Raw genomic sequence first — 16,482 nt, forward strand, 5'->3', positions numbered from 1 at the left:
ACTTTGAAAACTGGTCTGCAGATTCAGCAGAGAATGTTTTCAAAGTTTTTCATACTTTGGAGACAAAATGAACTGGAATTTGTTTTCAATACATCTTGATTAGTTTTGAATTCATCATGTGTAGTAAACCAGTACCAAAATCATTCTTTTTTTACAATGCTTTAACTAAAGATGTTCTGAAAATGAATAAAAGGTACCTATTACTATATGTTGAGTTTTGTAGAATGGAATTGTCTTTTGAAATCAAGGAAAACCAATTTTACAGAAAAGGCAGACCAAAATGTAGGCTTAAAACCAGCTATTGCATTCAAGAAGTTTATTGCACATTGCATATGGAAAACAGGCAATGTGACACAATTCTGAATTGTTTTGTATTTTAACAATAATCCTTAGTGTGTTGACCATTGCATTACTGTGTAGATTTATAACTTGGGTATGAAATACATTTGTTGTGTTTAAAGTATGCTAATGTATTCCATCCCCAAATGGGATCCTCTTCACCATGATTCATTTCTTAACCCTTACCCTGCTCAATTCCTAAAATGGACTGGTCCATCATTTAATTTGGACAGTGCCATTTATTATTTGAAGGGGTGTTCAATGAAAATTTACTTACTGAATAGCGAACAGTGCAGACCATGATCAGACTGCACGGATGTGCAGGGTGGTCTTGGTCTGCACTGGTCGCATAGGCAGAATCACTTGCCACAAGCAGGCTAAAGGTTAAGAACACACTTATCTCTCATACCCTTTCCAGAGTGACTGACAGTACTGACCCTTAATGCCTGTCAAATGAAACAACAAAGAAAAAATAAGTAAAATATTCATTTAACTTAATTAAAACAATAAAACATCAAATATATTAGTCAACACACAGAAATTAAAACTCTAAAGCATGAGTGTATGGACCATTTGTTTGTGTAGAGAACACTTGTCTGTTGCCATAAGTCCCTGCTTCCACTACCTTATGGTGTTCTTTACATTTAACAGATTGTGACATATATAGCGTGCATAGCTGAACAAATTTTGAGTATAAATTGAGTCCATCCTCTTTGTTGATATTCCGATGGTACTGCATTCGCTTCCCCTTCAGGTTACCTCCGAGAGTGGCCTGTGGAATGATCAGAACATCTCCTGGTAAATCTAACACTGACACAAGTTTATCAGTCTCTGTCTCACTTAAACATGCTGTTAGAACTGTCTTCACTGAAATATAACAATGAATTACGTGAAAATTACAATGTTATTATTAGACCCCTACTGGTTGAAAACCAGTTTCTGGGACTATAGGAATGTTCCGTCCGTCTTTCTGTCTGTCCACAATTTCGTGTTAGGTCCATAGCTCTGTCATCTATGAAGAGATTTTGATATTACTTGGCACAAATGTTCCCCCTGATGAGACAATGTGTCGTGTGCAAAACCCGGATCCCTAGCTTAAAGGTCAAGGTCACAATTGGAGGTCAAAGGTCAACAGGGCCTTTTTCCTGTGCGGTCTATAACTCTGCCATCAATGAAGGGATTTTAATATTACTTAGCACAAATGTACCTCATAATAAGATGATGTGTCATGCACAACTTTCAGACCCCTAGCTCCAAGGTCAAGGTCACACTTGGCAGTTAAATATTAACATGGCATGGACAGGGTCTGTTTTGTGTCAGGTCCATTACTCTGCCATCCATGAAGGTATTTTAATATAACTTGGCACAAATGTTCCCCATGATGAGATGACGTGTCATGCACAAAACCTGGACCCCTAGCTCAAAGGTCAAGGTCACAATTGGAGGTCAAACATCAATAGGGGTTTTTAGCTCACCAGAGCCAAAGGCTGAGGGTGAGCTATTCTCATCACTCACCGTCCATCGTCCATAAACTTTTACTTTAAACGATACCTCCTCATAAACCGCTAGGCCAATTTCATCCAAACTTCACAGGAATGTTCCTTGGGGGAAGCTCTATAAAAATTGTTCAAAGAATTGAATTCCATCCAGAACTCTGGTTGCCATGGCAACCGAAAGGAAAAGCTTTAAAAATCTTCTTCTCAAAAACCAGAAGCCCTATAGCTTAGATATTTGGTGTGAAGCATTGCCTAGTGGTAATCTACCAAGTTTGTTCAAATCATGACCCCAGGGTCAAAACTGACCCCGCCCCAGGGGTCACTTGATTTTACATAGTAAAATCTTACAAAATCTTCTTCTCAAAAACCAGAAGCCCTAGAGCTTAGATATTTCACATGTAGCATTGCCTACTGGACCTCTACTAAAGTTGTTCAAATCATGACCCCGGGGTCAAAATTGACCTCGCCCCAGGGGTCACTTGATTTTACATTGATTTCTATAGGAAAATATTCAATTTTTAAAAATAAATAAACCAGAAGGTTAGAGCTTAGATATTTGACATGTAGCATTGCCTAATGGATCTCTACAAAATTTGCTCAAATCATGACCCCCGGGGTCAAAATTGACCCCGCCCCAGTGAGTCACTTGATTTTACTTAGGGAAATCTTCATAAATTTGCTAAAAATAAACCAGAAGGCCTAGAGTTTAGATATTTCACATGTAGCATTGCCTAGTGGACCTCTACAAAATCTGTTCAAATCATGACCCCCCCCCCCCCCCCCCCGGGTCAAATTGACCCCGCCCCATAGGGTTACTTGATTGTACATGGAAAAATCTTCAAAAGTTTCTAAAAATACATGTAAACCAGAAGGCCTAGAGCTTAGATATTTGACATGTAGCATTGCCTAGTGGACCTCTACAAAATTTGTTCAAATCTTGACCCAGCCCAGGGGTTACTTGATTGTACATAGGGAAATCTTCATAAATTTGCTAAAAATAAACCGGAAGGCCTAGATCTTAGATATTTGATATGTAACATTGCCTAGTTGACTTCTACAAACTTTGTTCAAATCATGAACCCCGGGGTAAAATTGGCCATGCCCCAGGGGTTACTTGATTGTACATCGGAAAATCTTCCCAAAAATTTCTAAAAATCATCAGTTTGACATTTGAAACATGTAGCTAATATTACTCAGGTGAGCGATCCAGGGTCATCATGACCCTCTTGTCTCCTGTCTGGTCCAGATCTCTGTCATCCATCAAGGGATTTTAATATTACTTTGCATAAATATTCCCCATGATGAGATGACATGTCAGGCGCAAACCCAGAACCCTAGCTTAAACGTCAAGGTCACACTTGGAGATCAAAAGTCAATGGGACATTTTTCCTGTCCGGTGTATAACTTTGTCATGCAAAACAGGATTTGAATATTACTTGGCACAAATGTTCACCACTATGAGACGAAGTGTCATGCGCAAGAACCTGGTCCCTAGGTTGAAGGTCAAGGTCACACATAGAGGCCAAAGTTCAGATACAAGAATGACTTTGTCTAGAACACTTCTTCTTCATGCATGGAGGGATTTTGATGTAACTTGACATGAGATGGATTGTTGTGCGCAAGAACCAGGTCCCTAGGTCAAAGGTCAAGGTCACACTAGCAGTCAAATGCCAAATTCAAAAATTACCTTTTCCAGAGCATTTCTTCTTTATGCATGGAGGGACTTGTAACTTGGCACTTGTAAATGTTCACAACCATGAGGCAGTCTTGTTTTTAGTTTTAGAATTATGTCCCTTTGTTGTTACTATAAATAGCTTATATTGTAACTTATTTATTACAGGCCGTAGGGAAAAATTGAGACCAGTTTTCTGTGGTACAACAAGCGTATTACATCCATTTTTTAGGTGTATTTTGACCTATCTCTACCTGGTAAAGAGCTTTGTGGGGACTTACATTGAATTTGTTTGTTTTTTTTTTGTTTTGTTTTTTCACTATAAATAACTTGTATGATACCTTTTTGATAATCGGCCAAACAAACAAGAGCTGTCACAGGAGACAGCGCGCTTGACTATTTCGATGCTGGATAGTGAAACTGGGCACATCTGTGGAAACTAGAGCTGTCACTGGAGTGTTTAATGACTCAAATTGTGGATGAAGATATTGCACAATAGCCTGAACAACTATTTTAAGTTTGAATCAAATCCATTCAGTAATAATTGAGACAGAGTGAAAGAGCATCAAAACTTAAACCTAAAATTCTAAGTAAAAAGGGGAAATAATTCAGGAACAAGAGCACCGCCTTGCGGGTGCTGACGCTCATCTGATTTTTTTTGTGTAATAGAAATATTGTCCTACCCATGATTTTCTAAGTCTAAAAAGGGCCATCATTCTTGCAAAAAGCAGGATAGAGTTATGTTTCTTGATGTTCAGTGTCCACTTACGATGGTGAAAAACTGTTGCAAGTTTTAAAGCAATAGCTTTGATAGTTTATGAGAAAAGTTGACTTAAACATAATACTCAACCAAGAAAATGATTTTCTAAGTCCAAAAGGGGCAATAATTATTGCAAAAAGCAGGATGGAGTTATGTTGCTTGCTGTACAGGGTCAGCTTATGATGGTGAACAAGTGTTGCAAGTTTCAAAGCAATAGCTTTGATAGTTTAAGAGAAAAAGTTGACCTAAACATAAAACTTAACCAAGAAATCTGATATTTTCTAAGTCCAAAAGGGGTCATAAATCTTGCAAAAAGCAGGATGGAGTTATGTTTCTTGCTGTACAGGGTCAACTTATGATGGTGAACAAGTGTTGCAAGTTTTAAAGCAATAGCTTTGATAGTTTAGGATAAAAGCTGACCTAAACATATAACTTAACCAAGAAAACTGATTTTCTAAGTCCAAAAGGGGGAATAAATCTTGCAAAAAGCAAGATGGAGTTATGTTTCTTGATGTACAGGGTCTGCTTATGATGGTGAACAAGTATTTTAAGTTTCAAAGCAATAGCTTTGATAGTTTAGGAGAAAAGTTGACCTAAACATAAAACTTAACCAAGAAATCTGATATTTTCTAAGTACAAAAGGGGCCATAAATCTTGCAAAAAGCAAGATGGAGTTATGTTTCTTGCTGTACAGGGTCAGCTTATGATGGTGAACAAGTATTCCAAGTTTCAAAGCAATAGCTTTGATAGTTTAGGAGAAAAGCTGACCTAAACATAAAACTTAACCAGGCAACGCCGACGCCGACGCCGACGCCGACAACCGCTCAAGTGATGACAATAACTCATCATTTTTTTTCAAAAAATCAGATGAGCTAAAAAATGGTCCCAGAGTTATGCACCTTGTGTCATATGATAAGGGTTATGATGTTGAACAATTGTTTAAGTTTGAATCACATCCATTCAGTAATAACAGAGATAGAGTGAAAGTGCATAAATCTTTAACCTGAAATTCTAAGTAAAAAGGGGAATAATTCATGAAAAATTGTGCCAGTGTTATGCATCTTGTGTCATATGATGTGGGTAATGATACTGAAAAACTATTTTAAGTTTGAATCAAATCCATTCAGTAATAACAGAGGTAGAGTGAAAGTGCACCAAAACTTTAACCTGAAATTCTAAGTAAAAAGGGGGAATAATTCATGAAAAAATGTGCCAGAGTTATGCACCTTGTGTCATATGATGTGGGTGATGATGTTGAACAACTATTTTAAGTTTGAATCAAATCCATTCAGTAACAAGGCAGTCTGAAAGACAGCTAAATCCCCCGCCACTGCTATAGATAGTGAAAGGGTAAACCTTTGATTTTAGCTGTGACCTTGACCTTGAACTGACATGGCTGACTCATGAATTCTGCACAACATCTTGATGAGGTGATCATTTGACCAAAGTTTCATGAAAATCCTTCAAGGGGTTTAGGAGATACAGAGCTGAAACCTTTGACCTTCAGTTGTGACCTTGACCTTGAGCTGACATGGCTGACTCATGAGTTCTTGATGAGGTGATCATTTGACCCAAGTTTGATGAAAATCATTCAAGGGGTTAAGGAGATGCAGAGTGGACACCAAATGGAAGGCTCAAACCTATGACCCTTAGTTGTGACCTTGACCTTGAGCTGGCATGGTTGACTCATAATTTCTGCACATCGTTCTGATGAGGTTATCATTTGACCCAAGTTTTATAAAATTCCTTCAAGGGGTTTAGGAGATATAGAGAGGACACGAAATGGAAGACTCAAACCTTTGACCTTCAGTTATGACCTTGACCTTGAGCCGACATGGCTGACTCATAAGTTCTGCACATCGCCTTGATGAGGTTATCGTTTGACCCAAGTTTGATAAAAATCCTTCAAGGGGTTTAGGAGATATAGAGCAGACACAAAATGGAAGGCTCAAACTTTTGACCCTAAGTTGTGACCTTGACCTTGAGCCGGCATGACCGACTCATGGGTTCTGCACATCGTCTTGATGAGGTGATCATTTGACCCAAGTTTTATAAAATTCCTTCAAGGGGTTTAAGAGATATAGAGCGGACACAAAATGGAAGGCTCAAACCTTTGACCTTGAGTTGTGACCTTGACCTTGAGCCGGCATGGCTGACTCATGGGTTCTGCACATCGTCTTGATGAGGTGATCATTTGACCCAAGTTTTATAAAATTCCTTCAAGGGGTTTAGGAGATATAGAACGGACACAAAATGGCAGACTCAAACCTTTGACCTTGAGTTGTGACCTTGACCTTGAACCGACAAGGCTGACTCATGGGTTCTGCACATCGTCTTGATGAGGTGATCATTTGACCCAAGTTTCATGAAAATCCTTCAAGGGGTTTAGGAGATATGGACTGGACACGATTTTGTTACGGACGGAAGGACGGACGGACGGAAGGACGGACGGAAGGACGGACGCAGACCATTCCTATAATCCCTCCGCCACGGCGGGGGATTAATAACAGAGATAGAGTGAAAGTGCATCGAAACTTTAACCTGAAAATCTAAGTGAAAAGGGGGGATAATTCATGAAATATTGGTGCCAGAGTTATGGCCCTTATGTCAGATGATGTGGATGATGATGAGGAATAAATATTTCAAGTTTGAATCAAATCCATCAAGTAATTACAGAGATAAGTTGAAAAAAGAGAAAGTGTTAAAAAACTTTAACCAAGGTGGGGACGCGGAAAGACGCCGACGCCGATGCCGGGGCGAGTAGGATAGCTCTACATATACTTCGTATAGTCGAGCTAAAAAATGCTATATGAAAACAACTATAGGTTTTTTATATATACAAATTTTATTCCAAGTGTTTTGTTATAACGTATTGTATATATAGTACAATATTGTTTATACATTAGTGACAGATATCAGTTCATTATGTTATACTACAGTAGAGAAAATTACATGCCTCCCAGTAGGGGACTTTGTATTGCATGGCAATACTTCATTAACTTGTTATTATACATTTTATGTCACTGCTAATATATGTGAGGGGTGTGGGGATACAGTGTCTACCTCAATTGTCACAATCTGTATTTGGAAAATTGATTCTTGCATACAGGACAGGCAACTCCAGCAACTTTACTTATGCTTGCAAACCTGCCTGGCACCCCCATGCCAGATTACTCTTGTGCTGTTAATGACGACCAACAATTCATGCACTGCTTATATATTTTGTTTACGTAAAATTCAATACAAATCGAATACTTTGATAATTGCTATCAATTCCTTATAATATATATCTCGATTCAATGAAGTAATATACCTTTAATTAAACTTAAAACTAACAAGAGTGCCAGAATGTCATAATATAGGCTCGTCACAACAAATTTCTTTACACTAGCATCTGTATTTGCAAATGGAATTTTAATTTTCCAATTTTCCACATAAAAACTCCTTACCAGGTAGAGATACCTCAAAATACACCTAAAATTTGAAAGTAACATCTATGTTGTACTACAGAAAAGTGGTCTTGGTTTTTCCCTATGGTCAATTATAAAAAAGTTACAATATAAGTTATTTATAGTAAAAACTAAGCGAAGTTAAAAAAAAAAAAAATAGCCCCCAAAAAATAATTGTAAGTCCGCACAAAATCCTTACCAGGTAGAGATAGGTCAAAATACACCTCAAAATTGGATGTAACATGCATGTTGTACTACAGAAAAGTGGTCTCGATTTTTCCCTACGACTAGTAATGAAAAAGTTACAATATAAGCTACCGTATTTATAGTAACAACAAAGGGATGTAATTCAAAAGAAGGGACCTGCTCATAACACTCCGTCTCGTGGTGGTGAACATTTATGCCAAGTTATATCAAAATCCCCCCATGCATGAAGAAGAAATGCTCCGGACAAAGTTTTCATTCTTGTATTCTTTGACCTCTGTGACCTTGACCTTAGACCTAGGGACCTGGTTCTTGCGCAGGACACTCCATCTCATGATGGTGAACAATTGTGCCAAGTTACATCAAAATCCCTCCATGCATGAAGAAGACAGGCTCTGGACAAAGTCATTCTTGAATTTGACCTTTGATCTCTAAGTGTGACCTTGAACTTAGACCTAGGGACCTGGTTCTTGCGCATGACACTCCGTCTCATGATGGTGAACAATTGTACCAAATTTCATCAAAATCCCTCCATGCATGAAGAAGATCTGCTCCGGACAAAGTCACAGACAGGGGATTAGGACCACCCCACCCACCCACTATCCCCGCCCCTGCCTAAGTTTAGTGAATATTTTTTAGCATTTTAACATGTATTGAGCATGTGTGACAATCATAAAATGCATTTTGTACCATTTCAGCGTGTTTTGAAAAATGCATTTTTAAACATCATTCACCACTGCAATGAAAATTGAGCCCACCACAATTAGATACAATAAAAGTGTTATTTTGAAAACAGGAATTGTTTGTAATACACAGGCCACTCATTATGACCTGTTGGGTGTAACTTGGTGTGTTATTTCAGTCTCAGTTCTGCTGCGAACTTCACCTTTGACCCAATAATCCGTAAAACAATGACCACAGACAATCATCATATTAAGGTTGATAATTAAGGCCCAATCATTGTTCGCTATAGATCCAAAACAAATTTAGGTCTCAAGGTCATTGTGACACTGACCTATGGACCTCCAAAAACAGTAGCGGGTCACCTTCTGCCCACAGGCAATCATCTGATGAAGTTTAACAGTCCTAGGCCACAGCAGTCTTCAATTATTAATCAACACCAACTTGAGTCTCAGAATCACTGTGACCTTGACCTCCTGAGCCTCAAAACAAATTGTATGCCGGGTATTCCCTACTTTTTCAAGTCTTTTCTTGTGTATATTCAGCTGTTTATAGCACAACATTCCTTATTATAATGAAACTGTGCTTAATGCTAGTAAATGTATATCAGAAGTGTGCACTTTTATGATTTCAACAGGCTGGGCTCAATTTAAAAAGCTTACCCATTCTTTCCACCATATCATCAGTGGCGCCTTTCAAGAAGCAGATATAAACTATCAATCCTCGTCCTATCTGAAAAACAGAAACTAATGTGAAATATTCATTCTCATCATAAAACTTGCGATGTACTTGTCAGTTTTAAAGTATCAACAAAGAACAAAAACACAAGAATACTGTTTTATCAGCCTAACACTGCATGTCTTTCTGCTGAAAATGCTTTCACAACCTACTTTAATTGTCTAATAAATTATTTAGGTTACACAAATTCTCATATGCACTGAGAAAAATTTCTAACCAGTCACCTCATATTTAATCATATTTCAGAAGGATTTTAAGATATCAAATGAAGCTTATAAAGTTTTGCAACATACCAAACTATCACATCTTTAACAAAAGGAGCCAAGGGAAAATTGCAACATTGCCAGCAATGAAAACAGAAGTTCCTTTATTGCTTTGCAACTCTAAAATCAGTCCTGTACATGGTATGGTACAGGATTATGATCAAATTACCTAGACACTCTATAGGTCATGATTCAGATCTGTATCACATTTAAGGACTTTAAAATTAAAAATCCAAAACAAAAAGCCCGATGCACAATTTCACATCTACTTCATCACTGTTCCACCATAATAATCCTTTTTAGAATAACTAAACTGCAATCAAGACAGAGAGTAAACATGATTTTTTGTTTGTTTTTGGGTTTAACGCCGTTTTTCAACAGTATTTCAGTCATGTAACGGCGGGCAGTTAACCTAACCAGTGTTCCTGGATTCTGTACCAGTACAAACCTGTTCTCCGCAAGTAACTGCCAACTTCCCCACATGAATTATCAGAGGTGGAGGACTAATGATTTCAGACACAATGTCGTTAATCAAATAGTCACGGAGAACATACGCCTCGCCCGAGGATCGAACTCGCGACCCAGAGGTCCGTAGACCAACGCTCTTACCTACTGAGCTAAGCGGGCGGGATGAGTAAACATGAGTAATTATTTATAACAGAAGGTAGCAAAGACTGAACAACTGCACTGGGTCGGAAGACAGCACATTCCCTACCTCTACATGCTGCTCTTCTTGTGTATCTGTTCTTGGCTGGATCATTAGTTTTGCTGACAGGCACTGTTGTAAGATGACTCGCGCCCTCACTTGTACTGCTTGGTCAGAACCTGATGTGCCACTGGACCCTGAAGCCATCATGCTGCCTGCAAAAATACATAAATGATTTTATCTACTTCTGTTAAAATTTAACTAATACATATAACAAGAGGGCCAAAATGGCCCTAGGTCGCTCACCTGAGAAACACACCATAACAGTGTAAACATGTTTGACCTAGTGATTTCATAGAAACATATACTCTGACCAATTTTCATTAAGATTGAACCAAAAATGTCGTCTCCTAAGTGTAAACAAGTATTTTCTTCAATTTTTGAGCCAAGATGACCTACATTCGAACTTGACCTAGATTTGATCAAGGCAATCATTCTGACCAAATTTCATCAACCTCAATTGAAAAATACAGCTTCTATCGCATACAAAACATTTTTCTTTCATTTGTCCTAGCGACCTAGTTTTTGACCCCAGATGACCCATATTCAAAACTGACCTTAATTTCATCAAGGCTATCATTCTGACATAATTTCATGAAGATCAATTAAAAAAATAGTCTCTATTGCTTAAAAAAGGATTTTGTTTGATTTGATCTAATGACCTAGTTTTTGATAACAGATGACCCATATTCTAAGATGACCTAGATTTCATCAAGGCAATCATTCTGACTAAATTTTATGAATATCAAGTGTAAAATGCAACCCCTATTGCATACACAATGTTTTTCTTTAATTTGACGGGGTGACCTAGTTTTTGACCCTAGATGACCCATATTCCAACTCCACCTAGATTTCATCCAGACAAACATTCTGATCATATTCCATGAAGATCCAGTGTAAAATGCAGCCCCTATTGCATACACAAGGTTTTTCTTTGATTTGACCTAGTGACCTAGTTTTTGACTCCAGATGACCTATATTCGAACATGACCTAGATTTTATTAAGGCAATTATTCTGACCAAAATTCATGAAGATCAACTGAAAAATACAGCATCTATCTCATACACAATGTTTTTCTTTGATTGGACCTAGTGACCTAGTTTTTAATCCCAGATTACCCATTTTCGAAACTGGCCTAAATTTCACCAAGGTTATCATTCTGACAAATCTTCATGAAGATCAGTTGAAAAATACAGCCTCTATCGCATATGCAAGGTTTTTCTTTGATTTGACCTAATGACCTAGTTTTTGAACCCAGATAACCAATTTTTGAACTTGGCCTAGATTACATCAAGGTAATCATTCTGACAAAAATTCTTGAAGATCAATTGAAAAATACAGCCTCTATCTCATACACAAGGTTTTTATTTGATTTTTTTTATTTGACCTAGTGACCTAGTTTTTGACCCCAGATAACCCATTTTCGAAACTGGCCTAAATTTCATCAAGGTAATCATTCTGACAAAATTTCATGAAGATCACTTGAAAAATACAGCCTCTATCGCATACACAAGTTTTTTCTTTGATTTGATCTAGTGACCTAGTTTTTGATCCCAGATGACCCATTTTTGATCTTGGCCTAGTTTTTATCAAGGTTAACATTCTGACAAAATTTCATGAAGATCAGTTGAAAAATACAGCCTCTATCGCATACACAAGCTAAATGTTGATAGACAGACAGACGCCCGACATTGAGCAGTCACAATAACTCACGTGAGCATTGCTCAGGTGAGCTAAAATAACTTACTCAAATCTATTCGTCCATGTGTCAACACAAAACAAGAAACCTTTAATAATTCACGCCTGCATTGATCGCGCTCGCTAGAGTAAAATCATTTAGGGCCCTTTTGAGCTCATCTGATTTTTTGAGAAAAAAAATGATGAGTTATTGTCATCACTTGATTGGCTTCGGTGTCGGCGTTACTGGTTAAGTTTTATGTTTAGGTCAACTTTTCTCCTTAACTATAAAAGCTATTGCTTTGAAACTTGCAACACTTGTTCACTATCAATAGCTGACCCTGTACAGCAAGAAACATAACTCCATCCTGCTTTTTGTAAGAATCATGGCCCCTTTTGGACTTAGAAAATATCAGACTTCTTGGTTAAGTTTTATGTTTCGGTAAACTTTTCTCCTAAACTATCAAAGCTATTGCTTTAAAACTTGCAACAGTTGTTCACCATCATAAGCTAACCCTGTACAGCAAGAAACATAACTCTATCCTGCTTTTTGCAAGAATTATGGCCCTTTTGGACTTAGAAAATATCAAATTTCTTGGTTAAGTTTTGTGTTTAGGTCAGCTTTTCTCCAAAAGGTACTGCTTTGAACCTTGCAACAGTTGTTCACCTTCATAAGCTGACCCTGTACAGAAATAAACATAATTCCAGCCTGCTTTTTGCAAGAATTATAGCCCCTTTTGGACTTAGAAAATATCAGATTTATTGGTTAAGTTTTATGTTTAGGTAAACTTTTCTCCTAAACTGTCAAAGCTATTCCTTTAAAACTTGCAACAGTTGTTCATCATCATAAGCCGACTCTGTGCAGCAAGATACATAACTCCATCCTGCTTTTTGCAAGAATTATGGCTCTTTTTGGAGTTAGAAAATCATGGGTAGGACAATATTTCTTTTAAACAGAGACAAAAAAATCAGATGAGTGTCTGCACCCACAAGGCGGTGCTCTTGTTTTAAGATACAATGTCATATTTGTCTGTTTCGAAAATGACAATCTGATCATTCGTTGATAACATAACAAAATGTTGGCCGATATGATATGAGAGTGTAAATAAACAGGTATATCACAAATAGTAAATAATAAATCACAAGAAATGTAATTTATTTAACTAATATAATGATGCTTTATAATATACAGTTTATCAAAGCCAGCTACATTGACTTACATGTTCATATACGATATGTATATATAGATCTGACTACCTAGAACCAGCTATGTAGACCTTTGGTCTAGGTAGCTATGTAGCCGACTATATTTTTTATATATATTTGTTAAATTCTAACAGAAGTAGCCGGCGTGTGGACAGGGTTCCCACAAAGCAGAGAAAATAAAATTCCCTGACATTTCAATGACATTTCCCTGACCAAAGTCCAATTTTCCCTGACCAAAACGCTCTGTGTTGACTGTAGTTTAGCTGGTCGTAGATCTATAAATATTGGCCTCAATCCTCTGTATCAGCTAAATTTTACCACCTTTCTTGTTATAATGATATCAATGGTGTAAATAAAGTTTGTTCCAGTATTACACTCATCTGATTTTTTTGTCTCTCTATAGCATTACAAATATTGTCTTACCCATGATTTTCTAAGTTCAAAAGGGGCCATAATTCTTGCAAAAAGCAATGTAGAGTTACGGTAATTGCTGGGCAGAGAAAGCTTTTAATGGCAAATAACTGCTCCAAGTTTTAAAGGAATAGCTTTGACCATTAAGGAGAAAAGTTGACCTAAACGCAAAACTTAACAAAGAGATCTGATATTTTCTAAGTCCAAAAGGGGCCATTATTCTTGCAAAAAGCAGGATGGAGTAATGTTTGTTGCTGCACAAAGTCAACTACTGACGGTGAACAAGTGTTGCAAGTTTTAAAGCAATAGGTTTTATAGTTTAGGAGAAAAGCTGACCTAAGCATAAAACCTAACCAAGCACCGTTGAAGCCAAAACCAACGCCGATCATTAGTGATGACAACAATTAACCACTTTTTTTTCAAAAGCTCAGATGAGCTAAGAATTGTAATTAATGCTCGAGTTACTATTCTAATTGGAAAGAACTTTCTTCAGCATTCCTCAGTAAAATTTCCATGCAAACATAACTGGCAGAAAAGAACAGTAACTGTTATGGCTTTATGTCAGTACATTTTACAATGAAATAACTATGCAGAACTACACATTTCATAGCATGTGTAAAACATGACACTGTTCGAAGCAAACGGAAGGGCTATTAGCTTGCTTAACAAAATTATGTTCTACAGTCTTAATTTTTCTGTTAAAATTCTACGTTAGTTTTGTTAAATAGACTAAATGATAGACAGACTATAATTTTTGGATATGAAATAAAGAATAACTTTACAGAGCTAACTGAAATATTTGTAAAACTTAAAAGGGCTAGGTTTAGACCAAAATTTAAGAAACTGCCATAGCCTTTTATTACATTTTTTCTGCTTTTTTACAAATTGATTCCTAAACCCTCAACCTCTAATACCAAATTTCCCTCACTTTTGCCCAATTTCCAAATTTCCTTGACCAATTACAAAATTCACTGTCTTTTCCCTGACCTTGAAAAAAATAAGTTTTTCCCTGACCGTGGGAACCCTGGTGGATGCAGTGGTCGAGAGGGCTAAGATACTTTCCTACGGAGGTAAAGGCCCCTGGTTCCAATCCTGGCTACTACCATTGCAGTGTGTTCTTGGGCAAGGCGCTTTATCATGATTGCCTCAGTCAACCCAGCAGCTGATGTAAATGGGTGTACCAGCAAATTGCTGGGGGTAAGCTATAATTAGTTTTAACTGTTCTTAAAATAGGGTCGCTCAAAAGCTCTACAGAGCTTATGTTAATTGTTTCTCAAAGCGACGGTAAATAAATTTACCTTTACTTAGCCGCTGCCTTTGGCGTAAGGTTCATGTAAAGCGTTTGAGACCACCCCTTGGGTAAATTTTCATTTTGGAAATTATACCTGACAGACCCATAATATTCATAACATACATATACGGAGTTGTTCAGAAGAATTACAAAATACTTTCTATAGAGGTCACCTTGTTTGGTAATATGTATTTTGTCTTACTTCAGCTAGCTGTCCACATTCAATTTTTAAAAAATATCAAACTTCTTTTTCAAACATATTTTTTCTCTAAGTTTGTTTTTGCTGTGTGTCTTACATACTTATCTAGGGCATACACTTATTTGTGGAATGGAATGAGATACTTATTCCATTCCATTCCATTTCACTATCTCCTTCCATTCCATTCCATTCCAAAACATACTGATTTGTTTACATCTTTAGGTCATATCTCATTGCCATTTGTAACAGACTGACAAACCAAAGTTCAACTTAAGGTAGAATTGGTTCATTAAACTGTTGGACAATCTCAAGGGATATCTCTTGCAGAAATTTATCTCACAGTTATTGTCTTATTGTTATATTTGAAATTATTCAGATGGCTAGTTATTGTTTTTTGCTAGAAATAACAAGGTCATTAGGTCTTTAGATTCTTTTTCGGTCTGATTTTGTTTGATTAAGGAGGAAGAGTGTGGGGGTGGGGTGGAAATAGGGATCGAGTGATATCAGAATGGATTATTGTTTTGCTTGAAACATAAAAAATAGGGCCAAGTTATTATTCTGATGTTCATTTGAGTTGCTGGTCCTCATGGGGGGACGTGGGTTCAATTCCGAATCCGAGTCGATAGCATTTCCATGGCATTTAGTCAGGGTGTTCCTTCACCCCTACCTCTGTTCCAGTAAGGGACAATGGTGCACCAAGTACTGGTAAACTGCGGTAGCTTGCCCAGAAACGGTATGTCACTAAACTAATCGTCTTGATATGAATGAAAAAAAGTTGAATCAGGCGTTAAACTCCAAAACACAAACCGCAACTCATTTGGATCCAATTCAGTTTGAACTTATACAGAGTTCGTGTAGGTGAGGACACGAAAAAATAGCATGACAAGATTAAATCCGCAGCTTCAGACTACTTGTCAAGACTGCATCATACCTTAAGTAAGTTAGTTGCCCTTGGCATGCATGATTCCAATTAAATATTCTGGGGCATTACCAAAGTGAATGGAAGTTTGGAATGGAATGGAATGGAATGAGATACTGGAATGGAATGGAATGGAATAAGTATCTCATTCCATTCCACAAATAAGTGTATGCCCTTATCTAGGTACTCCGGGAAATGAAAAATAGTTTTCTTTTATATTTGATGAAAAACTGCAGTTTTTTGTCTATTTGACAGCTCTACTTTCACTTTCAGAAACTTTGTCAGCACCCCTCCCCGAAGTGTCTGTGCTCGCTTTAAGAAACCACATCTATCAATCTTACATTGAATGCATGATCTAAATCACTTTCAAGTGTAGAAAAAAACCTACTTTGCTGTAAAAAGCCGTCTGCAGAGCGCTAAAAATCGTCAACGTTTACACCGGTACAAATGGCGTTTCTGGTAAAGGGGAA

The 16,482-nt window shown here is 37.3% G+C and overlaps 1 protein-coding gene across 2 annotated transcripts; it reads right to left on the reverse strand.

Annotated features, from left to right (window-relative positions):
• Window positions 1-812: 812 nt before the first annotated feature.
• LOC123534134 (D-aminoacyl-tRNA deacylase 2-like) lies at window positions 813-16,482 on the reverse strand. Of its 2 annotated transcripts, none has more exons than XM_045316227.2 (4): window positions 16,401-16,482; window positions 10,318-10,463; window positions 9,264-9,333; window positions 813-1,206 (listed from the first exon to the last, which is right to left on the reverse strand). In XM_045316227.2, exons 2-4 carry the CDS (start codon window positions 10,456-10,458, stop codon window positions 881-883), a joined length of 537 nt encoding a protein of 178 aa, XP_045172162.2. In that variant the 5' UTR covers window positions 10,459-10,463; window positions 16,401-16,482; the 3' UTR covers window positions 813-880. The 2 variants fall into 2 exon arrangements, with proteins under 2 accessions (XP_045172162.2, XP_053406776.1); XM_053550801.1 differs by having other exon boundaries at window positions 16,354-16,406.

Source organism: Mercenaria mercenaria, chromosome 1 (genome assembly GCF_021730395.1).
Source record: "Mercenaria mercenaria strain notata chromosome 1, MADL_Memer_1, whole genome shotgun sequence".
In the NCBI taxonomy this organism is placed as follows: domain Eukaryota; kingdom Metazoa; phylum Mollusca; class Bivalvia; order Venerida; family Veneridae; genus Mercenaria; species Mercenaria mercenaria.

Coding starts and splice junctions, on each gene's coding strand:
- LOC123534134 (XM_045316227.2), bottom strand. CDS start 10,458: ATGATGGCTTCAGGGTCCAGTGGCACATCAGGTTCTGACCAAGCAGTA. Junction 9,334..10,317: donor AAGAAGAGCAGCATGTAGAG/GTAGGGAATGTG, acceptor TCTGTTTTTCAG/ATAGGACGAGGATTGATAGT. Junction 1,207..9,263: donor TGATATGGTGGAAAGAATGG/GTAAGCTTTTTA, acceptor GTTATATTTCAG/TGAAGACAGTTCTAACAGCA.